Source organism: Danio rerio, chromosome 15 (assembly GCF_052040795.2).
Source record: "Danio rerio strain M-AB ecotype USA chromosome 15, GRCz13ab, whole genome shotgun sequence".
NCBI lineage: Eukaryota > Metazoa > Chordata > Actinopteri > Cypriniformes > Danionidae > Danio > Danio rerio.
In genome coordinates this window covers 14,643,975-14,670,462 of record NC_141035.1, presented here as the reverse complement: position 1 = coordinate 14,670,462, position 26,488 = coordinate 14,643,975, and the positions used below count along the sequence as shown (strand labels likewise).

General features: G+C 34.4%; 1 protein-coding gene across 1 annotated transcript in view; it reads left to right on the top strand.

The window, feature by feature from the left end:
• The first annotated feature begins 3,801 nt into the window (after positions 1-3,801).
• The window catches only part of tmprss13a (transmembrane serine protease 13a), a 34,174-nt gene continuing 11,487 nt past the window's right edge, over positions 3,802-26,488 (top strand). The window contains exons 1-8 of the mRNA NM_001159512.2: positions 3,802-3,931; positions 13,045-13,225; positions 15,091-15,195; positions 15,377-15,580; positions 18,857-18,983; positions 19,848-19,943; positions 20,030-20,073; positions 21,423-21,585. Of these exons, the coding sequence (NP_001152984.2) occupies positions 3,914-3,931; positions 13,045-13,225; positions 15,091-15,195; positions 15,377-15,580; positions 18,857-18,983; positions 19,848-19,943; positions 20,030-20,073; positions 21,423-21,585 (938 nt within the window). The 5' untranslated portion in view covers positions 3,802-3,913. The remainder of the gene's footprint in view (positions 3,932-13,044; positions 13,226-15,090; positions 15,196-15,376; positions 15,581-18,856; positions 18,984-19,847; positions 19,944-20,029; positions 20,074-21,422; positions 21,586-26,488) is intronic.

Here is a 26,488-nt window from a genome sequence, read left to right as displayed (position 1 = left end):
TCACTGTATTTCATGTTTAAAACGAACGGGGCAGTATGACACCGTTTCATGTCACGCTTACCAGCTGACCGCATAACTCCATGTAGACTGCAGAGAAGAGTTGACCATAATGACAGGGTCGGGTCTAGCAAAGAATACCAGATAGCAGGTAAGGCAAAAACAGAAGGCAAAAAATAAAACAAACAAGTAAAGAACAGGGTGATAACATGATAAAAACTAAAAATGTAATAAAAAAAAAAAAAAAAAAGGGCTTTTTTTCTGGATTGCTTTTTAAAACTATCGATTGGGTTTGGGGAAACCCAATTGGTATCAATCAGTGGTTGTGTTTAGGGAAGGAGGAGGGTGGGGCTGTCAATCAGTCAGTCAGTCGACAATGTCCTCTGGTGGATTTACATGAGAACAGAAGGCATGAATGGCACTCGCGAGAGAAATTTGAGATCTGAAAATTGCCTCTGGTGGATTCAGGAAAACAAAACCTGCAAAAAAACATAGCTCCAGGAACATTTGGCACTCTCCAGAAATGTATATAGCGGTACATTTTCAGAATGAGCCTGAGTTGTACAATCAGCTATAGTCAGATCATCAAGCTGAAATGAGAGGTACTTTAGAGTCTAGTATCAGCATAGCAGTGATGTGAAAATCCACGTTTCTGATTGACAGATCCTAGTGATGCTAAATAGAAGGAGAACAGAAATGGTCCAAGAACTGAGCCCTGAGGCACCCCAGGAGCAAGACATTGTATAGTGTATAGCAATTGAATGCAAGTCCCTAAGATGCTGTTTGATGGTTGACACAAGAATCTGACTTAATAATAAATATACCATGATTAATAACCATGAGAGCATGGTAGTCTCTGTAGAATATCTGATTCTGAAGTCAGACTGGTCACTGCTTGTTCTGTAATACAAAATAAAAAAAAAAGAACAAAACAAGCTTGAGAAGTATGAAACTATTTATTTAAAAATGTTTCTCATTCATCTATTCATTTTCTTTTCGACTTAGTCTCTTTTTAATCTGGGGTCGCCACAGCAGAATGAACCGCCAACTTATCCAGCAAACGTTTTACGCAGCGGATGCCCTTCCGGCTGCAACCCATCACTGGGAAACAACCATACAGTCTCATTCACACACATACACTATGGACAATTTAGTTTACCAATTTTACCTACACCACATGTCTTTGGACTTGCACCCTAAGGAAGCCCACGCAAACACGAGAAGAACATGCAAACTCCACGCAAAAACGCCAAAAACCAACGCACTCAAACCAACGACCTTCTTGCTGTGAGGCGATTGTGCTACACACTGCGCTAGCCCTCTCAGCATCATCCACTTACATGATCTGTTAAAGATCCTTCTAACATGCTGGTTGGCTGGTTGCAACAAAAGAAACAGGTCTGATTATTATTAGTGCTGCTACGTAGTATTTATAGGCTATAAACATGTATGTTGCTGTTGACTGTACACACAGACAGTTTTGAGCCAGAGTAACGTCAGGTTTTTCATGTTTTTAGTCAAATCATGTGGATCCAAGTTCCAAGGTGGCTTTTGTTACATTTCTCTTTTGTTGATACAATAAATTGCAGCACAAACCGTCTTATATAACTGTGCCAAAGCTCTGTGTTATAGCCATTATGTGTTATAAATAGCCAATGAATGAAGGGATGTAACTTTCCCATTTATTACTGTCATTGTATTTAACTGACATATTCGAATTGTTTGCATATTGGTTAAAATAATTCAATCCATCAAGGTTGCGTGTGTCTTAGTCAAGCATAAAGATATGTTAATAGAAAGTATTCATGGACAAACAAGCACAAGGATATAAGGAAGGTAAAATAAATTCACAAAAGTTATTGCTCCCGGTTTAAAACTTTTACTCCAGCAGAAGTGTGTCCCTGGGGAGTGTGATTAAAAGATGCTCAGTGACGGTAAAAGGCTGAACAGTGCTACCTGTGGTGCAGAAAGTTGTTGAATCACAGCTGACCTTTTTTGCCTTGTCATTCTGTCTTTGTGTAGTGCGAGTTCAGCTCTTCCTGTTCAGTGCTGTCAAACAGCTGCCACTGCTGTGACGATGATGAACTGAAGAGTTTCCTTCTTACAACTGCTGTGCAGGAGAGTGCGGTCACGTTGTAGTCATCCTGAAAGAGGCACAAAGATTTCAATCACAATCCAACTATTGAATTGCTTTGATTTGATATGTATTTATAACAAAAGATCAATAATAATAATAATAATAATAATAATAATAATAATAATAATAATGGTAAAAATGTATACTCTGTCTGAAATTTGTATTAATCACTGATGTATTAATTACTAATTTATCAGTCTTTCTCTTAGGTTTTGTTTGTTTTGTTTTTATTTTATTATTTTTGTATTATGTATATATTATTGGTTACTTTTGTTTGCTTGTTTCTTTGCTTTTATGCATTTCTTTGAGTTTGTTTTGGCATTTTTGTTTTCTGTTTTATTTTGTTTAGTTTGGGTTTACTTTGCTTATGTTAGATTTCTTTTTTGTTTCATTTCATTTTGTTTTCTGTTTTGTTTATTATTTGCTTTTTGTTTTTATTTCAGTTTTTTTTTTTTTTTGGTTTTTTATGTGTTTTCTGTTTAATTTTGCTTATGTTTTAACTTTTTTCATATACCTTTTGCTGGATTATGCTTAATTGTGATTTATTTTGCTTTGATTTTCTGTTGTTTTGTTTTACACTGCATAACATTGATACATTTTGGGTCATGCAGGTGTACAAATATGTTCAAAAAGGTGGCAACGCCAAAGCCTCAAAAAATACCAATTTACGTGTTTCGAGTTTACGTGTTCCAATTTACACTGGCTTTTCATCAGACAGTATTCATTACAGCATGTTGCTCTTTTTGTCTACACTTCTGGATCACATGATCTCATACATTATATAAAAAAATTATACACATTTGCAAATTACACAACTTAAATATTCAAAACAACAATACAAAAACAAATCCAAAAAATACATCACAAATAAAGAAAAACATAACAAAATATAACAAAGAAATACAACAAATTATAAATGTTGCGGACCATGTCCATCTCTTTATGACCACAGTGTACCCAATGTCAAAGTGTGAATTATCTCAGACTGGTTTCTTGAACATGACAATTCATTGTACTCAAATGGCCTCCACAGTCACCAGTTCTCAATCCACTAGAGCACCTTTGGGATGTGGTGGAACGGGAGATTTGTATCATGGATGTGCAGCCGATGCATCCGCAACAACTGCGTGATGCTACCATGTCAATATGGACCAAGATCTCTGCTGAATATTTCCAGTACCTTGTTGAATCTAGTCCATTACCTTATTAAAACTGGTCCAATAAAAAAATAATAAAATATACACACACACACACACACGCACACACACACACACACACACACACACACACACACACACACACACACACATATATATATATATATATATATATATATATATATATATATATATATATATATATATATATATATATATATATATAATATATCTCCAAGCATTAACTTTGATTCTACACACAAGGATATAGTAAATCACCAGTGTTATAAAATATTTATTAAGTCTGACGCCAATGTCCTTTGTTAACATTACAGCTCAGAATTTTTTTTTAATTTTTTTTTATGTGAGCTTATTTTAGGATCATTGTTTACATGTGGAGAAGTGAGGTAGAGGTCCAGGTTGTGGATAAACTCGTTGGACAGGTAAAGATGACACTCAAAGAGGGAGGATCAGAGGGCAGTCCTTAAAAAATGTCTTAATAAGAAGTTCTAAAATAGACAGGAAGGTCTCATTATTCCTTTGGGATTGTGGAAACAGGTCCAAATCCCACCCACCCAAATCCACAGACACTTTGGATTTAAGCATAGTCCTCCTGCATCAAATGGAAGACAATGACACGGTAAGAGTTATTCTGCAGAGTAAATGCTAATATTTTTCATTAGATCTTTGTTTTATTTATTTTTAACTCATGTTGGAGAGATGTTAAGTTCTATATGGTTTATTATTAGATGTCTTCTTACAAATGACCTCGTTTAGGTCTTGCTCATGTAGTGGTAATGAGCATTTAAAGGTTACCCAAGTTGGTTTCACAACAAATTTAGGATATGCTTTTTAAAAACAATAGAAATCATATTGAAATGACGACTTCTAATATTAATTTATCTGTTGATTTAATTAAGTAAATTCAAAACACTTTTAGTTCTGTGGATTGGATTTTGGTTTTATTTTGTAACATTTATTCCAGATTTAAAATAAAATGTTTGCATTAAAAGGTGAAACATTTTCAATCCTTTATTTTCCATTTCAGACAACACAATGTTTAACTTTAAAAGGGTTTAAATAGGCAACATTTTTGTGGAAAAACCCTGATTTTCAATAATAATAATAATAAATAATAATAATAATAATTACAGTGGGTAGCACAAATGCATCAAAGCAGGTAGGTTGCTGGTTCGAGCACAGACAGGGTCAGTTGGCATTTCTGTGTGGAGTTTGCATCTTTTCCCTGTGTTAACGTGGGTTGGTGCTCAGGTTTCCCCACCTCAAGTCCAAAAACATGTGGTACAGGTGAATTGAATAAGCTAAATTGGCTGTAGTGTATGAGTGTGAATAGTGTGAAGGGATGTTTCCCAGTGATGGGTTGCAGCTGGAAGAGCATTCACTGCAGTAAACATATGCTGGATAAGTCAGCGGTTAATTCGACTGTGGCGACCCCAGATAAATAGAGGGACTAAGTCAAAAAGAAAATAAATGAATGAATAATTATAACAATAATAAAAAATAACATGTTTTATATGTGTATGTGTGTATTTATCTTTAAAATTGCTTTATAATAACATTGATTTTGATAGCATTACTACTCACTACATCAAATTAGTTAGAATGCACAAATTTACAGTACGTAAAATACATTTATTAATCTTAGTTCATGTTGATTCCAGCATATTAATACATTATTAAATGTTAATTTGTATCTTGATTGATTTTATTTGTTAATATAATAATGACATTTCCGGAGAACAACATTAAGTGCCATGAACAACAGATGGCAACAAATGTACTGTTTAATTTTAATATTAGTGGATGGATTAACTTAATGCGATGAATTGTTTATTTATTTTTTTCATTGCCACAGCTAGTCTACTTCTAATTGTTTGCATAATTACTGGTCTTGCGGTTTAAGATGGGAATGAATACAAGAGAAACAAACCAGTTTGTCAACACTGAACTGAAAGCATTCTATGCTTCAGCTTTGACATCAAACACTGAATCACAAATGGGTAAAACAAATGGGTAAAAAGTTAAAGTGTTGATCCTGACATTAGATCATACTTCTCTTCCCTACTAAGGAAAAAGAAAAACTTCAGTTAATTCTGAGAATTAATTTTAAGGGATTGTGTGTAAATTGAGGTAGTTCATAATCCTCACTCCCATTATCAAATGTCAAACAGAAACCAAACGTAATCTGAAACTTGTCCTGAGGTCAGTATTGTTTTTACCTTATTGTAAGACCATGATGTGTTCTTCTACTTCATTTTACTTGTTAAGGAGATTAAATGCGCACTCAGCAAAGCATTACAGAAACTTTACTGTACCTGAAAGACAAAAAAATTTCTCTGTACTGACATAAGTGGCATGATGACTTAGCAAAGTCTCCTCACAGCAAGAAGATTGCTGGTTCGAGTGCTGGCTGGACCAGGAGGTCTTTCTGTGTGGACTTTGCATGCTCTGTGTGTGGGTTTCCTAAACAGTCAAAAGACATGCAATAAACAGAAGGTGAAATGGATAACTAAAATTGGAGGTAACGTGTGAATGGGAGAGTGTTTCCCGGCACTGAGGGTTGTGGCAGGAAGGGTATCCACTGTGTAAAATGTGCAAAAGTAATCGTCAGTTTATTCCGCTTGGGTGAACCCTGATAAAGAAGAGAATAAGTCGAAGGAAAGTGAATGTGATGTACTGACATTTTTTAGAACCACTAAAAAAGACATCTCATACATCGCCAAAACAAGTCTAAACCTGAGCTGTCAAGGAAAATCTAATAAACACCAAACTCTAGTTCAAAAAGGTGTAAAAGTATTCCTAAATTATCAGTTTTATTGATTTTGCCACCATTTTTGCTATTTATTTTTGCATTATGGAATCTTGATCTTTCCTTCAACACCTTTAAATATCAAAGAGTTTGATGAAGTGACTTTTATTGAAAATTAATTAATTGAAGTGATATATCGTCTTGTGTTTGTTTAAATTACAGTAAGAAATCCTAGTAATAAACATTTTTACCACAATATGTGGTCTCAAACTACAAAAAAGCCAGTATAAGTCACTTTGTTACACTAAATAAATATGAAAACTGCTAATTAAGTGATATTTTTACAGTGGCATCAAATAAAGATGAATGAATGACTATACATCTGATTGGTCTATTTTTGGAATACTCTTAGAAGTCTATTAGATGTTATTGACTAACGAACCGTACAATAAAAATACGATAGAAACTGTAAAATAAATGTTTACATTTTACAGTAAACTACCGTATTCATTCATTAATAGCATTATACACCAATGTTTTGAAGTTCTACCACTGCACGTCATACCTTTGGTGCACAGACAAAAACACACTTATAAGCGAGGATTTTACTGTAGCATTTTTACATTTTTTATTTTACCATTGAGCTTATGGTCATTTTTTATCATGTGTTTAAGCACATTCGAAAACAAATTCGAAAACGCCCATTTTAAAACACTTATCTAAACGCCACCTGAATCAGTAAGCTAAACTCAATAGGAAGTGGCACTGTGGGTCATTGAGAGTGGAAGTTAAACGGTGTTGACTCATGTAACACTACATGAATACAGCTTGAATTAAAGCCAAGAATACATTCCTTGGCTCTCAAATATTGGCCGATTTTGTCGAATGAGTTTATTATTATTTGGTCAAGCAGAGCAAACAATTACACTCCTACACACGCTAGACTGAAGAGGCACATCTTCTGAAGGAGACACAGAAAGAAGCTATTGAAATGGAAATTAGGAGAGGATTACAAAAGTCAATACAACCCTGTACCATATTAGAAAGCATCTGGCTCAACTGTGTAGTTTCCAAAGGTGTACTCCAATGTAATCTAGAATTGAATAAATAATGGATGAAATAGGGCTGGATGGTTATGTTTACCTTACAGCGAGAAAGTCGCTGGTTCGAGCTTTAGCTGGGTCAGTTGATGTTTTCTGTGCAGTTTGCATGCTCTCCCAGTGTTTAAGTGGGTTTCCTCAGGGTGCTCCGGTTTTCCCTACAAGTCCAAAGACATGCAGTATAGGTGAATTAGGTAAGCTAAAAATATCTGTATTGTTTGTGTGTGAATTAGTGTTTATGAATGTTTCCCGGTGATGGGTTGAAGCTGGAAGGGCATCTGCTGCGTAAAACAAAAACTGGATAAGTTGGCGGTTCATTCCGTTGTGGCGACCCCAGATTTATAAGGGGATTACGCCGAAAAGAAAATGAATGGATAAAATAGTGAAGATGATTAGTATTGCAAACCAACCCCAGAAAGGTGATTAGGGCGACAATGCCGATCAGATACATGAATATCAATAATGAAGTGCTTTAAAAACTTAAAGCTTAAAGTTACATGAGACATCTACTGTATAAAACAAATACAAAGAAAAAATGACAGCATCATAAAAAAACATTTCATTCATACGAATCAGTGAAAATGACTAAGAAACACAAGCAGTAGTCTTGTAGCCCATGATTGTGATATTGCTGTCTAGTGCTGACACTTAGACTGAACATGTAATATGTTTTAGAAATATCAGTTTTCAAAATGGCCAAAACACATAAACAGTTTAGACATGAAACTCCAGGGGTGTCTGCCCACCTATTACAAGTGTTGGCAAAAAAAAAAAAAAAAAAAAAAAAAAAAACTGGGATTAAAACAACTGTTCAAACTATCTGTGATCAGCTGAACCTCTAGAATGGGTTTAAAAATGCAATAGCTGTTTAAAACAGTGCATATTTTTGATAAAGGAATGATTGTAAAATCATTATGTAATTTATAACTGCTGGAATCACCATTATATAAATTCTACCTGACAAAAGTCTTATCACCTATCCAGGTTTTAGGAACAACCTTAAGGCAAAGACCTCTAGATTATGCTTGTTTTACTCAAATAAAACATGACCATGTCTTGATTTTTAATTATATAATTAGGACAGTAAGGTTCTTAGACAAAAGTCACTAAACAGAAATAATGTATATTATAGAATATTAAGTCCTGGTGCAGTGAAAAAGAATTAATATTGTGTATGACTCCCATGAGCTTGGAGGACTGCATCTATACATCTCTGCAAAGACTCAAATAACAAATTATTAAAGTAATCTGGAATGGCAAAGAAAGCGTTCTTGCAGGACTCCCAGAGTTCATCAAGATTCTTTGGATTCATTTTCAATGCCTCCTTCATCTTACCCCAGACATTCTTAATAATGTTTATGTCTGATGACTAGGCTGGCCAATTCTGGAGCACCTTGACCTTCTGTGCTTTCAGGAACTTTGATGTGTAAAATGAGGAGGACTATCCTGCAGAAGAATTTGCCCTCTCCTGTGGTTTGTAATGGGCATCACAAATGTCTTGATACCTCAGGCTGTTGATGTTGCCATCCACTCTGCAGATCTCTCACACACCCCCATACTGAATGTAACCCCAAACCATGATTTTTCATTCACCAAACTTGACTAATTTATGTGAGAATCCTGGGCTCATGCAGGTTCCAATAGGTTTTCTGCAGTTTTTGTGATGATTGGGATGCAGTTCAACAGATGATTCATCGGAAAAATGCCACTTTACCCAATGATCCAGTAGAAGTCAAGTTATTATTTGTTTAACAATTAACAATTTAATGTTAACAGCATTTGCGTGTGGCTCATCTTTGCAGAAAGGCTTGAATAAACAAATACATGATCAAACAATAACAGTTGGGAATGTTCCTGGTTCAGACTTAATGTGTTTTTTGGACTCATAAACTGGATCTCTCTTTCTTCATGTTTGTCTGTCACTGAATTTGCAGTTTATCTGATATGCCACATGTCAGAACAGTGGGCAGGGAGAACCAGCTCATTTGCATTTAAAGGCACAGGCTAAAAACTTCTACAATTTGAGCATTTCATAATAAACGATCTGATGGAGTCTTTTAAAAATAGCACTTTTTGAATGCTCCGAATACTTTTTGCATTTGACTGTTTCTTTTTACACACAGTCATCAACATTTCTACTTCTGTGATATATTTCACAGAAGTCAGCCATAAGAGTGAATGATAATTCCAATACCTTACTCAACTATCCAGGTAAAATAACCACAGTTCTTCATGTAATTATATGCATCCAGAGGATTAAGAAAGACAGTTTGCTGATGGTGTTGTGCTTACAAGGATGCAATTCATTTGATCCTTGAGAACACACTGCCTGGTTACAGATTAGCATTGAGGCATCAACACTTTGTCAAAGGCAATCTGCTTGCTTTTCTTCAACACAAAGTCTTTCCCAAAAGCAAAGAAAACCCTGGTCGCATCTGTTCAGTATTATCATGGGTGGTAATGGATTGGACAGTTTGAACCGATACGATCAAAGGGGTGAAAATGAGCAAGACAGGGAAATGAAGCAAGTGCACATCATGACCCAAGCAGCATGGTTTATTACACAAGATGTTTTTGGAGAAGCATCAATCAAAGTACAGGCTGTCGATAAAGATATTATGTTGATGGAGTGAGTTTACTGCAAGCACACATCTTGACATGTTCTAACAACACCTTTTTTAACCAGATGTCATGACAATGGAGTTTTGACTGCTTATGGCAGCATTGTCTGAATGCCAAACGAACAAGATTTCCCTAAGTTTTAATGACAAATAAATGTAATGACATATTCTGTCTGATTATATACCATTGATATATTTTTTACCAGGGAAGATTAAAATGAACCCACAATTACAGTTAATGCCTACGGGAGTGCATATTTTAAAAACATATTTCTTAAGTTACATATTTTCTAAGGCACAAAATAATATTAATAACAAATTTAAACGAGATACAGTGTTTGAAAAAAAAAAAAAAAAACACTGATTAAGGAGAACACTGTTAAACTAGTTTAGAAGTTTTAAGGAAATTACTACCGGGTGTGAGATTAACCCTAATCTCAAGGCGGTTATTTTGACCGCTTTTAAATTTAGTAATTTAATAACATTGTCAAAATATTACCCACATATCTGTAATACCTATGACTTTGCCTATGTGTGTATATTATTATTTTATTAAGATGACAAAACACAAAAGAGTTCTAAGTACTTCTACTTTGAATTAACATAGGGGTCAAAACGACTGCATGCATTTCAGTATCTGCTACTTACCTTTTTAATTTTCCTTTACTGCACACATTATAATATAAATATATATATATATATATATATATATATATATATATATATATATATATATATATATATATATATATATATATACATGTGTGTGTGTGTGTGTGTGTGTGTGTGTGTGTGTGTGTGTGTGTGTGTGTGTGTGTGTGTGTGTGTGTGTGTGTGTGTGTGTGTGTGTGTTTTTCTTTTCTTAGAATGGCTTAACTTGAAGTGCTGTAAAAAAATAAATAATGACATGTTGGCAACAACGTACAACAGTGGATCTACCTAAGAATTTTCTAATATAGAAGTTTCCTTATAACGAATAATTTTGTTGTTTGTTTTGATTTAATTAGTGTTGCAGTATTATAAACTTTAACACAGAACTTACAAATGACACCTTATAAATACTTTCCAACAACTGATATTCAAACAGTTTTCATTTATTTCATTCTTTTTTTGCTGAATATTATTGATAACAATTAGAATATTGTATTATCATGTATACAACATACAGTAAACATAAATATTTCCTCCAGTAAATATTATAACAAATAAATAACAAGTCCAGATGAGAATAATAGCTACTAGCTGAGAATGTGTATATGATACTATATACTATACTACGCCTGTCTTATCTGCCTCAGAGCTAACTTACTTGAACTGTCTGCATCACTGCTCTTATCAAATGTCCAATCTGCATCATTCTCATGGTCACTAAAACCCATCTCATTTTTACTTTTATTTGCAGGAAGAGCCAGTTCTGTCCTTTTCTTCTTTCACTTACCATAGAACATGTTGTTGCTTGCTATCACACTGTTCCCTGTATTCATATTTAAGTAGTATTGCCATTAAAACTAGATTATATCCATAATGCAATTGACATTAATATACAACTAATTATATTATTATACAGCATTACATTACTAGCATTCATGTTGTTGTTGTTACAACGTAAAAGATCATTGCTGACCTTGCTAGGTAGCTATCCATTGCAATATTGCAAGTTCCACTATTACACAGTGTTGGTTTAATCATTTAATCAATTTATCAAAAACTATTTTGATAAAAAAATTGAGTTATGAACATGTCATCTTAACTTACTGGAGGTGATGTTTCAGATTTTTTGTGGATCTGACATAACTGGATAGTTTTTTTTTATTTATTTTTTATTGACTACTCACTATAAACTCCAGTCTGTCAGAAATTACGCTACAAAAAACACAGCATGTCATGTAACAAAAGCACATCATTGGCTACACCAAAGAGGTCTTCTCTTTCCAAAAAAAAAAAAAAAATCAATATAGGTCTTAAAGAAACAGTGTCAGGGAAATAAACATAAATATCATGTGGCAACACCATGCGGTAGAGGGATTTGTGTGCCTCTGTTGCCTAGTAACTTCCTGCTAAAATTAACATAATTTCTTATAGCAAAAACATAACTTTACTTTAAAAACAACATTTTTTGCAGTGAAAAAAAAAAAACTCTCTCCCACTTTTGAAATGAAAGTGAAATGGCTAAAATTAAACATTTGCAGTCTAGAAGTGCACATTTATATGCATTACCAAAAGAAAATCTATTTTTAGGGTAGTGACTCTCAATTTTCTCAAATCTCAACAGAAGCTTTGAATGTAAATATGACATGACAATATGTCTTATATGAGAACTTTCAGAATCACTACATTTTAATATATAACTCTGGTACAGTAGTTCTCCTGTTAACCCCAATTTAAAGTCCTACATTCATCAGTCAAACAGCCAAATATAACCATGCAGGATAATAAGCCTTACAATACTGCAAAAATTGGTTCCTTGAAGCTAAAAACTCTAAAATAATGAACTAGCAGGCCAGAGTCCTGATCTAAACCTGAATGAAAACCTCTCACAAAGTTATAATTTGGAAACCGACTAGCAATGTCTATGAGAGATGTTTATAAGAGACTATTGATGTCCTGTTGTCACAAATATGCTGAAGTCATTTAAGACAAAGGATTTTACACATATTTATACACAGCTGAACCTTTAGATATTTACTTGTAAACTTTCTTTGTGCTACAATAATTTCTGTTCTTTAAATTGTATCACTGTGGTCTCAAAATAGACAGATGGGTTTACTTCTTTTAACACTGTTTTACCAGCACAGTAAAGCATAAACTAAAATGTCTTAAACATTGTAAAATTTCTAAATTTTGGACAACAAAGACTGCATTATTTGAAAAAAAAACTCAAATTGTTTTCTAATGGTGATATCCACTGTATGTTAAAGTAGGCAAATAAAAGACAACCAATCACATCTTCAAATGAAGTGATTTTTAAAATATGCTGCTCAAGGTTACGGGAAGAACATTTCAGACAAGAAATACAGGCATACTGACGTACTTGTTATGGCATTTGAAAAGAATGCAGAAAACAAAGAATCTTGATGTGGAAGAATAGTTGAGACATTTTAATTGTTCTGGACTAGAAACTACTTCTACTAAAAGACCTGGCATCTGTTGTGTGATGAACTGATAAAGCTTTAATCACGATCTTGCCAAATAACAATGACCACAACAGTGCTGAGTTTGAAGATAATTATGAAAGTGTTTTCTTTCATTTTCTCTTATGCAGAAGGACCCTCCTCCCCCATACTACTCTGTGGCAATGGAACCACAGGCCCCTCCTATGACATACGAGGAGGTGATTTTTCAGGACAAATATGGTGTCACACAGAATACTGTGCCATACTACATTCCTAAAGAACCACCACAAGTACACGTAGCAGCCGTCATCGTCACACAAGGCGTTGTCAGTAAGTATTGGATCATTTAAGTCATTCTATTTGGTATTAACAATACATAACATGCAGGAGAAAAAGTCTTCTGAATAATACACTGCTGCTAATTATAACTTATACTTCACAAATAGATCTTAATTAAAACAGCAAGGGCAAATACAGCTGCAAAGTTTGCAAAACAGATGCCATCAAAACTGGAAAATAAGATTGAATGTTGGAGACATTGTACTCTGTTGCTTAAAAAGTATATATTTTGTATATGTATATATACACACAGTTGAGGTCAGAATTATTAGGCCCCCTTTGAATTCTTTTTATTTTTTAAATATTTCCTAAATTATGTTTAACAGAGCAAGGAAATTTTCACAGTAGGTCTGATAATATTTTTTTCTTCTGGAGAATTATAAGGGCAAAATTATTAGTCCATTTAAGCTATATATTTTTTTCAATATTCTACAGAACAAACCATCATTATACAATAACTTGTCGAATTACCCTAACCTGCTTAGTTAACCTAATAAACCTAATTAAGTCCTCAATGTCACTTTAAGCTGTATAGAAGTGTCTTGAAAAATATCTAGTAAAATGTAATATTCTGTTTCATACAAAAGATAAAAAAAATCAGTTATTAGAAATGAGGTACATAAACTATTATGTTTAGAAATGTGTTGAAAAAAAATCTTCTCTCTGTTAAGCAGAAATTGGGTAAAAAATTTAACGGGGGTTAATAATTCAGAAAGGCTAATATTTCTGACTTCAACTGTATATGAGCAATATCACACTTGTAGCATTGTGATATGGCTGTATATCAGCACTTATGGGAGGCGTGCATTGCCCTAGTGTCTCACCAGTGAGGATATACAGCCATGTTGCACTGCTATGAGTGTGGCATTGCATTTATACAACATTTTGACGGCATAATCATGTAATTAAAAAAGAAAATCAAACAGCCCTTTCGTATGAGGAACTACTTTCTTCTGCCATTCCTTCACATCTGCATCTCACGTCAGAACAGCAGAAACCATTGCTATTTTTACAAACTTCACTTTAGAGATAGGATTTTAATTATTCCATACTATTTGAATTATTCAATACATGCCAAACGTCAACCGTCTTTGCTCTGCTCAATTACAGGTTAATGGCCACTGATGCGCTGAATCTCTGAAATGATAAATATTTCATAAGAGCAGTATCCTTATAAATAAACTGCATTAAACTTGCAATCTAAACAATTGCTTTCTCACCTAAAAAAGCCTCAAAAGTACATTATGTTTTCCAACAGCTCCAATATTTGTCTAACTGTAGTGAGTTAGTTTAGCTTGCTGCTTGGCACTCTATGTGGGTGAAGTAATACACAAGGGCGAAGAGGCTGTAGGAGTGCTGTTATTGCAGAATATTGCATGACCATCAGCCAATCAGATTTAAGAACCAGAGTAAACTGTTGTGTAAATACATACATAAATATCTCATTTAGAATTATAATATTAAATTAATTCATAAAAACAAAAATGTTTACATTGTGACATGGTTCTTTGTGAAAATATTTCCTTTTTGTCACATGAGAATAAAATGTCTTGAAAAAGAAATAATACTCAATTAATTAAGATCAACTGATTTAATTCAACAACTTCATTTTTGGCCACATTTTATTATTTTTATTCACTCATTTAGTGGCTCCTTTGTTCTTAATCTTAATAATTTCTTTGTTATAATTTGGATTGAATTCAAAACTTCCTTTTTAGTTTGAATTATTATACAGCGACACTCTCATTATGAGTTCAAATGAACAAAAATCTGTGAATACGCAGTCTTTTAATAATGTTTTGTGGGATATACATTAATAATTCAACAGGTTTACTGACTTGTTCTTGTTTCATCAGCTCCTAGAAGGCAGCAGTCTTGTGGACGGACTGCTAAATGTTGGGGTGGATTGGTAGGTGTCCTGCTGGTGTTGGGTCTCATTGCAGTGGCCATCTGGCTTGGAGGTAAGGCACTGGAACTGTGATGATCTGCAGTGTTGGAAAAAAAATCATTAAAAACAACCATGAGTATTGAATTACTTTTAAAGTAATATTTCCCAACACTGATGACCTGTCATGACATGATATACCGGTAATGTTTGCATTGTGTCTAAACCTCTGTTTTTTTCCATTATATTTTCTAAAGTGCATTATGGATCCCAGCCTAATTCAGAACACGGCAACAATGACAACAATGACAACAATTGCATGGAAGATGATTGCAGTAGTGAAGAGAGCCACTTTGAAGGTGCACATGATGGCATAAAGGTTCCTCCCACCTACTCCAGCTCCTCCTTGCTGTGTGACGGCGTTCAACACTACCAACATGGCATCGATGAGATGGATTGTGGTAAGACAATCATTTATTCATTAATTCCCTTAGTCTCTATTTCAGAGTTTGCTACAGCAGAATGGACTATCAACTATTCCAACATATGTTTAAAGCAACGGATGTCCTTCTTGCATGTACAGTAGTATTGGTTCACTGCTTCTCAAATCTGATCTCAGTTTACTGTTCTAATAACTGAATAACTCCCGTTCACTTAAAAGATGCATTTTAAAACAACGATGCATTTGCAATCGCGATCACTAATACAGAATTAAAACCCATTATTGGGCAAAAATGTGTAAAATTAATAATTTTAAGTATCTGTATTTAATGCTTTCACTGTGCTGCTGTCATGTCCACTTGTTGTTTTTGTCACGGGAGCGAAGACTGCCAGGAGGAGAATCGGTTTGATCTGGCCAATGGCATCAAGATTTCAGATTCTGAGGTGCCGTACGGGTCAAACAACTGGCAATGTGGTTTATATATTAAATACATTAACAAAGACAAAAACGAAGAACATTTTTGCAATAATTTTAGTTAGTTTCAGATAGTTTTGTATGTACACAATAAAGTTTCAGTTAGTTCTATTTTTTTGTTACTTATTATATACATTTAAATACATATATATATATATATATATATATATATATATATATATATATATATATATATATATATATATATATATATATATATATATATATCTTTATTTGTATTTCGGTAAACGAAAATGATTAAAAATTTATTTTTTGGTTCATTTTCATTAATTATAATAACCTTGATTCCATTACAATTTATTGGTTAACCACAAAATTTCCAATATGACTATTAGATATCATTACGAACACTTTTAAACTGTGATGGTTTATATTGTTTGTGTGTTTCAGGATGGATCAGTTCAACATTTTGTTAGTTTTAGTCATGAAAAAAGTAACTAGACAACAATTTGGTTTCACAACTATGAATCTGTTTTATGGACAACAGAGAAGTGGACACAATACAAAGAGATTATTGGCTGAAGGTTTAATGATGTTTTGACTTTAATTTGAAACCACAATACTGTCATGTCTTGTTAGGAAAACATGGTTTAATGAGAAACTGTGCTGCTCAGCAATACATATTTACAGTAAACAGGCCTCTATTTATTTGATTATGAGAAATGTTCTTTAAAACTGCACTAGTTTGTGGAAACTCTGCAACGCTTACATTTAGAAATGAGGAAAGACAATAGGGATAGAAAAAGGGGGTATCCAAAGTTCTCAGATGACCACTTATTAAGTTTTAACCCTATTTAGACACATCAAAACCAGTGAATTCAGCCAAAATGCCTAGGAAAATGTGCAGGAGATGAATAAAGATAAGTAATAAATGTAATTATTAACACTAAATATATCTACACTTATACAAATACTGTATACTTTTTAAAAGGATTCTAAGTTTAAAATAACAGACTCCTTACAACTATTATGAAAGAAAATATTATATTCATGTTAGATGCAGTTTTTGTTCTCAACAGAGCTTAAATATAGACTTGAGTAACCTTACTGGCCACTTTATTAGGTACACTCATTCAAATGATTTTATATAGTTGAAGTCAGAATTGGTAGTAAGCGCAGTAGGTAGTGCTGTCGCATCACAGCAAGAAGGTCACTGGTTCAAGCCTCGGCTGAGTTGGTTGGCGTTTCTGTGTGGAGTTGGAGTGCATGTTCTTCCAGCACTTGCGTGGGTTTCCTCCGGGTGCTCCGGTTTCCCCCACAGTTCAAAGACATGTGGTACAGGTTAAATGGGTAGGCTAAATTGTCCGTGGTGCATGAGTGTGAGTGAGTGCTGGATGAGTTGGCGGTTCATTCCGCTATATATATATTTAGGGTTTTTTATTATATAAATATATCTTTATTATATATAGGACAGTGGAGTTAAGACAATAATACACAGGAAGCAGAAAAAGGGGAAGAACCAGCAAAAGACCTTGAGCCGGGAATCGAACTTGGGTCGCCATGAGCATTTCAGTGCTATATGTTACCTCTATTAACCACTAGGTTATTAACACTGACTAATTATTAAACAAATTATCTAATCAGTCAATCACATGGCAGCAGCTTAATACATGTAGATGTGGTGAAGGGGATCTACTGTAGTTCAAACCAAGCATCAGAATGGGAAAGAAATGTGATTTAAGTGACTAAACGACATAATGAGTTAAATGACATTAATGTCTTAATGATAGAAGATCTGGTCTAAATACTTCAAAAACTGATCTACTGGGATTTTAATACACAACTAAATGGGTTTTATGGAAAATATTTAGAGAAACAGAAAATATACAGCAAATGTAATAATAAGGTTTTTAGTATATAAATAAGACTGGTTGTTTTCACAAACAACAAGTTTTAATACTTTCAGTATTTCAAGTATATTGCTCTTGCCTAATTACTGTAGGTTCAAATAATTACTGTAAAATGACACAAATGCGACCCTGGACTCTAAAACACACGACCCACTTTAAATGTTTTCACACGATTGAGAGGGTGTTAACAGTGGTTATCAGCTGATATGGGCCTTTTTTATGGGCTGTTATCATCCATACACATGGTTAATCAGCTACACTAATAAAGAAGACACCAGATCCAAGTTTATTTTTTTACATTACTGTGACAGTTGTGGGTTGGTGTAGAGGTAGAAGTTAATGAAATACAATTATTGGGAAATTTAATAAGTAATATAAATAATTCTCATTAACTTCCGGCCACAGGCGTATGGGTTTTAGCTGATTAACCATGCGTATGGATTATAACAGTCTAGCCTACCAGTAAGCGCAAAAGGCCTTTACTGGCCCATATCTATTAGCTGATAACATTCAAATCGGCTGTCACAAGTTTTTTGTTTTTTTATATATATTAAGATTAACACATATACTAATATGTATATAAGACTTCCATTGATGTAGGGTTTGTTAGTACAGGACAATATTCAGCTTAGATGCAACAACATTTGAACATCTAGAATCTAAAAAAAAATTAAATACTAAGAAAATTTCCTTTAAAGTTGTCCAGATTAATTACAAATCAGAAACAGACTTTTGATTTATTTACAAATGATATATTTTTATAATATTGGTATGTTTATGATCATAGAACATAATTTTTAATATTTTAACGTTTGTTTGCTTTGGGTATAAATCTATCATTTTGATCTATATGCATTTTTGTCTATTTCTAAATGGTTTTGTCTTTCAAGGTCACAAATACTTATTATGGATGGACATGCAATTTTAACATTTCCTTCTGTTGTTTTCAGTGAGATTCGGTGCAGGAGGAGAGTTGCAGCTCAAAACTGCTCATAATGGTCAGTTCCTTCCGGTGTGTTATGAGGGATGGAATATCAGTTACGCTGACCAGATCTGTGAACAGCTAGGCTTTAGACGGTAAACATATTTACCCAACACACTAACAAAAATTATTCCTAGAAGTCAATTACCCGCTCTTCTACCATTATTTACTTGCCCTTATGTAATCTCAAACCCATATGACATTCATTAGAACACAAAATAAAGGGCTTTGAAGAACATTCACACAGGCCTTGATTAGCATTGACATGGGGAGCAAAACTTCCATAAAGCAACATATCATTCTAGATTACTTGTATATCTGTTATTATGATTTATTCAGAATGTGACATGTTTTATTAATGTTATGAAATTACAAAAGTGTGCATTTGTGGGTGAAATGTCCACTGTTCTGCACTCAAATACTGACTTTTGTCACTTGTTAAAACTAATTATTTGAAAATGAGTTGAATCAACACAATTCTTAAGTTGTTTGGGAACAATTTAATTATTTTATCCTTAATTCAAAAGGCTAGATGAATAGCCAGTGTGGGTGTAGATGTGGATAATTTTCGTTAAAACTAAAACGTATAAGTGTAAATGGGGCATAAGATATGCCAATGCTTGAGCCTATAAGTGGACAAAGCATGAACTGTTTACGGTATAATTACGGTTACCTGTACTATGGTAATTAACCTAATTAAGCCTTAAAAATAGACTTTAAGCTAAATACTGGTGTCTTAAAAAAAGCAAATAGTAAAATATTATTTACTGCCATCATTCAAATTAAAAATTAATCAGTAATTAGAAATTATTAAAAATAAAAAATATGTTTTGAAATGAGTTGAAAAAAATATATTTCCATTACACAGGAATAGGGGGAAAAATAAACAGGGGGCTAGTAATTCAAGTGGGCTAATAATTCTGACTTCAACTGTAACTTAAGTTGATTTTTTTCCACAGGTCTTATGAATCAAGTGCACTGAATAGCAAGAGCTCCGAAGCCCTTATTTTAGAACCAACATCAGGCTTACTTATACAGGGACTGGCCAATGTCAGGTAAGAGAAGATTGTAGAAAGAGTGTTAAATATTTTGCTTTGTCTGTGGCTTCATCAACCGTACATAATATCTTTCATTTGTTCAGCTCGGGTTGTTTGGACGACAAATCGGTCTCACTTCAGTGCTCCGGTAAGAATTAAACTTCACTCACTAATTACTGTGATGCATTGTTGAATGAGGCATCACAGTAAACATGCCATTCTTATTTCCTCCATTTGTAAGTTAGTGAGGGACATATTGTGTGGATAAGTGAAATAATGACCTGTTTTTTTTTTTTTTCTTTGTTTACTCTTCCAGCTTTATTTAGTGCATAACGTAGTTATTGTTAGAATATATGGTTCAAATACTGTAACTGTAGTCTTGAGTTTTCTCCCAGGAATGTGCACATCAAATATATTTCATTCAAAAAATTACTTCTTTGTTTTGTCATAGTTTCACGTCCCACTTTATATAGTTACCTCAATTACATTGTACTTACATTTAAGTTAATCATTTGGTACAAGGCACTTATTATGTATATGCATCCCAGCAAACATTTATGTGTTTAATAGACATCTAATAGACATCAAACATAGACAGCTCGGGTAAAACAAAGCTAAACTTGGGCTGGTAATGAAAATTTAAAAGATGTCTAATAGCCCAAAACTAAACCAGCTGTCAAATAGTCATTCTTTTCTGTTTATTTGACGACTAGTATAGTTTTGGCCTATTATTAGATGTCTTTTAGATTTTCATTGACAGCGCAAGTTTAGCTTTGTTTTAGCCGAGACAACTATGTTTAGACATCTATTAGACATCTGTTAGATTTTAAAAATAAAATGCTTGCTGGCATGTTACCTATATTTAAAAATTATCTGCATGTAATTTCATCTTTAATTACATTGACCCATCCTTTACACCATAACTCCCTCTTAAACCTAGCACTAAAAGCTTACATCCCTCTCTGCAAATCACCCTCCAAAGGTGACATGCTTCCTGATTGCATAAACACACACTAGAAAACATTATACATAACATTCATCAGGCTTTATAGTAGAGTTGCTAATTACAATAAAGAACTTAAAAATAGTCCTTGACATTTGCCTGTCATTGTCTGTCTGAACCACATCTTTGAATATACAGATGACATCATCCTTTGTACATGAACAGGGTGAGTAGAGGTATGCAATTACGTATTTTGACTGGAAGGTAGGACATGTTCATAATATGACTGAATATTTTGATTAGACAAACTTTTCTTGGCCCTACACTTTCCACAAAATATACACATCAAATATATTTTGACCTTTTTAATTTTATTTTGAGAATAAATAATTTAACATTCAGAATGTAAAGAGATTTTCGACCAGCACAAAAAAAAAACAAACAAAAAAAAAGGTTTCTGAAGATAATCTGATTTAGTATAGTTAAGTGGGACCCATTATTTTTTCATCTTAACACCACAATAAAACCAATTCATTTTAAAAATTTTCTTTCAGATTGTGGCAAACAGCAAAGTTCCTCCAGGATCATAGGGGGCACTACTTCTGAACTTGGCCAGTACCCTTGGCAGGTCAGCCTGCATTACAACAAAGCCCATGTTTGTGGTGGAACACTCATCTCTCCAGACTTCATCGTGTCAGCTGCCCATTGCTTCCAAGGGTTGGTTCACACTTTATTTTAATCTAGACATTGAGGGAACATAGCTTGAATACGCTGAAACAGTTTCTAACCTGCTCAGAACAGACAACTTCTGTTTAAAATGGTGAAAATACCATAGCTAGGGCAAATACCATTGCATTTTATAGTTTATATATACCCACACAGGCTCATTCTGAAAATGCAGCTCTATATACATTTCTGGAGATTGCAAATTATGTAGCCAGAAGTATGTATGACTGCATTTTGTCTTTAAGCAATACAGGGTGGTATGACGATATGACCAGGGATGGATGCAAGACAATTGGTGCTTTGGAAACAATTGGTGCTTTGTCTGTTGGTAGGGTTTTTTAAAAAGGAGTTGGGTGGAGTTGATCGGTCAGTCAGTCAGTAAGTCATTCAGTCAGCAGCAGCCTCTGGTGGATTTACGTGAGAACAGGAGGCACGAACGGCACTCGCAAGAGAAATTTAAGATATCAAAAAGCATACAGAGTGGCCTCTCGTGGATTTGTGAAAACAAAAACTGCAAAAAAAATTAATTAATTTAAATTAAAAAAACGTACCTCCTGGGATGTATTTGGTTCTTTTAAGGAATGTATATAGGAGTATGTATTCAGAATGAGCCTGAGATGATATATACTGTTAAGACAAACAAACAAACAATGAGTCAAAGTGTAAGGCAACTTGCTGCATAGCTTTTTTTTTTTTTTTTTTTTTAAATCTAATCAGCTATGAAGACACGGTCAAGATAATCTTCTACAGTTCAAACTGAACATCAGAATGGGGAAGAAAGATAATAGAAATGACTTTGAATGTCGCATAGTTGTTGGTGCCAAATGAGCTGGTCTGAGTATTTCAGAAACTGCTGATCTACTGGGGTTTTCACGCACAACCATCTCTAGGGTTTGCAAAAAATGGTCTGAAAGGGGGGGAAAATCCAGTGAGTGGGAGTTCTGTGGGCGCAAATGCCTTGTTGATGCCAGAGATCAGAAGAGAATGGCCTGACTGGTTCGAGCTGAAAAAAAGGCAGTAATTCAAAAATTACACCCGAGGTATGCATAAGAGCATCTTTGAACTCACATGTCAAACCTAGAAACAGATGGGATACAGCAACAAAAGATCACACCGGGTGCCCCTGTCAGCTAAGAACAGGAAACTTTTATTAAAAAAAAACGTTGCCTAGCCTCGATTTCTGCTACAACATTCGGATAAACATCATGAAAGTATGGATCCATCCTGCCTTGTATCAACGGTTCAGGTTGGTGGTGGTGTAATGGTGTAGGGGATATTTTCTTGGCACACTTTGGGCCCATTAGTACCAATTGAGCATTGTTTCAACGCAACAGCCTACATGAGTATTGTGGCTGACCATGTTCATCCCTTTATGACCACAGTGTTCACATCTTCTGATGACTACTTTCAGCAGCATAACGCATCATGTCATAAAGTGCAAATAATCCCAGACTTGTTTCTTGATCATGCCAATGAGTTCACTGTACTCAAATGGCCTCCACAGTCACCAGAACTCAATCCAATAGAGCACAGCATCATGTCGATATGGACCAAAATCTCTGAGGAATAATTCCAGTTGTTAAATCTATGCCATCAAGGATTAAGGCAGTTCTGAAGAAAAAATGGGGGTCAAACCCTGTACTGGTAAGGCCACCATATTTATAAACACATTGGACACTTTATTACATTTAATACTGTGCATCTTGCGATAATGGAGTTGGACCCAGTTTTGCCTTCAGTACATATTTGTGCTGTAAAAAATGCTGGATTCCACTCAATCAATTTGTGTTGAGACAACAAGAAGGAAATAACTTATTGTTTTTTTTTTTTAAATAAATTTAAGGTAATTGAACATAAAACATTTTAGTTGTCCCCGCAGCACATTTAAGCTCATTTTAAATTAGTTTAAACAAACAGCAAACACCATTTTTTATTTTTTGTCTAATCATTTGTACCACTCATTTAACAAGATAACTCACAGCCAAATATCATAGATTTTGTTCCACATTGACATGATAGCATTATGCAGCGGTTGCAGATTTGTCTGCTGCGCATTCATGATCCCAATCTAATGTTTCAGGACATCCCAAAAAGTGCTTTTTAAGAGTCAGATTTGAGGCCATTGGGTTTATTGAACTCATTGTCATTCAAGAAACCAGTTTGACATGATCTGAGCTTCGTCATGTAGCATGGCATAACGTAGGAAGTAGCCATGACAACAGTAGTTCACCGTGGCCATGAAGGGTTGGACATGGTCAGAAACAATACACAGGAAGGTTGCTGTGTGTATACTGTGCTCAGTTGATACTAAAGTTCCCAAATAGTGCCATGAAATTCTCCACCACATCATTACAGCACTAACAGCCTTAACTATTGATGACAGACACAATAGATCATTGCTTTATGTTGTTTATTTCTAATTTACTACTATCAAAATATTGAAGGAGAAAATCAGTTCAGGCAGTTCTTCGTAGATGTTAAAACCAAAAATAAATAAATAAATAATAATCTGCCAATCGGCTAAGCAAAATAATTTTGCTTTCAGTTTGAAAAAAAATATTTAATTTTACCCCAATGGCGAATAATGTTGCTTATTTTAGGGGAAAAAATAAAAAACATTTAACAGTGACCTATCATTTCTGAAAACAAAACAATATCTAATAAAAACATCTGTCAGTTTAATAAATGTAATAGTACATTTGTACAGAAAGTAGGGAAAAGCGATTTTGAAACATTTGCAAATCTTTTCAGATTTGTAGGAGTGGTTGGGAGCTGGTATTAAACTGACGATTTCAGCTGCTGAGCTTGTTTTCATCTTATAGTATTCCTAACCTCAAAATTTGCATGATTTGTAGCTGAATGCCGTTGATCTGTTGAACCGTGAATGAATCCCTAATGGTTTTAGCTGATCACAGATAAGTCTTTTGTTGCACTGTAGGCTCATGACTAATTAAATTAAAGTTCAATTGACCTTTAACAAAGCCACGCCCAAAAACCGCCACTCACGAATCGTGGTTTAGCAACTGTAGCTACGCGCAGGGGTTATATCAAGCTTTCGAGCAAGTGCATATGTATTGTGCAAATCTGATACCCGGTATCCTTAAAGTTTGGACGGGATGGTGGAATTGTTTGACTTTTCAAAACCTAAAACCCAAGAGGAGAAATGCCAGCGTGAATCAAGCTGTGTGAGGGGTGCTAAAGGTGCTGAGTTTTGACACATGTCACATTGCACATTTTGACACTGAATTCCTGACACATTCAGTGATAGACAGACGGCAATAACTCACACACCTCTTACCCTAAACAGATCTGAACTGTGTTTCCTACAAAAAACACAAAGCTGGTTATGTTTCACAGCTGTCTTATTCTTTTTTTTTTTTTTTTGCTTGATATTGTGAGTAATGCTCCATTTAAGCCTTCGCCATAACGTTAGTAACTTAGTCATACTAATAGCGAATAGGTGATAATGACATGAGTTATTGATCCTGAACAGCGAATCTGTTGCTAACTTTACTGAACGTCATATTTCCATCTATTTCAAGTTACGAATATTTGAAATTACAAATCAACAGAGCAAAACCGAGATGTGTTCACAAACTGAGCAGCTGCGATCAATATACAGTACTTTACCCCAGCTGTTTTTCAGTAATTTATAAAAAGCACACAAACATACTGACAGTAATAGGTAACTTACTGTACATTTTGGGTCGATGCTAATATTCGGCACAAATCCATCAGTTTCCTTTTCTGGCTGTTCTTTCTATGAATGAACTCTGTCATGCGTGTTTCCTTGTCTGTTAGTAATGCTATATTTCATTGCACAACAATTAATCTATCAGTTTTTTTGCCTAAAAATAGAGAAATCACAGTTTAATTTGTTATTATTAAATTATTTTAAAATTTCACCCTCCTGCTAAGCAAAAGCTAAGCTGTTGAATGGTTAGCGTATGATGTGGCTAGGCTAAGCTAGCTTCAATTTTGATTGATTTATTCTCTAATCTGTTGCCTATTATGCAGGGAATATACCCCTGTATTGCTTACTGCATTCCTTTTTTGTCTGGCTTTCTCGGATATCTCACCTGTTCACCAAAAATGACATTATATCCCTGGCAATGTCTGACACCTGCGCACACACATTGAAAAAGCCGTGCCAGGCATAAAAGCTTGACAGGCATAGCAACAGTTACTAAGGAGGGTGGGGCTTAGCAAAGGGTCCATTGAATTACAATCAGTAAAATAAATTAATTAATAAATACGACAGAGAGAAAACGATACATGATTACTTAAATTCAGTCTCCCAAGAACTCTCCTTTACTTAAAGAGAACACTCCATAGCTACTTCATTGTGTACATGTTTTCAACTGCTCATCACCGTAAATATCTAATTAACCAATTATATGGACATTGGCTTTTTCCCAATGCCTAGGCATCTGACTTGTTCCCTCAATGAGCTATGACTCTGTTTGTGCATGAAGACACCTTCTAAAACAGATTTCAGACATACTTCTTAACAGTTCAAGCATGTACAACAAAATGAAGTAGGTTTTGGGGATAATTAAGAGAATATTTGCTTGGAAAACATTTGGCAAAAGGATACATACATACATTATGAACCCTAAGTTGAGCTTCCAGAAGCCTATCTTTATATTTTAGCTCAACTACCATGAATGAAATGCACAGGATTGTGCAATATCAAAGGCAGGGAAAGAGACATCAATGTGTTGATGTACTTCCAACTGAAACCGAATAGAGTTGAAGGCAGGCTTACTCCTTGTGGACCATTCTCTCTTAGCAAACTAATGGTAAGAGGCACCTGGTTAAAAATATTGTGGCTGAAGCTGTAAACAGAGTAAGACCGCATTTACTTATGTAGAAGCAAATGATCAGACTTTGA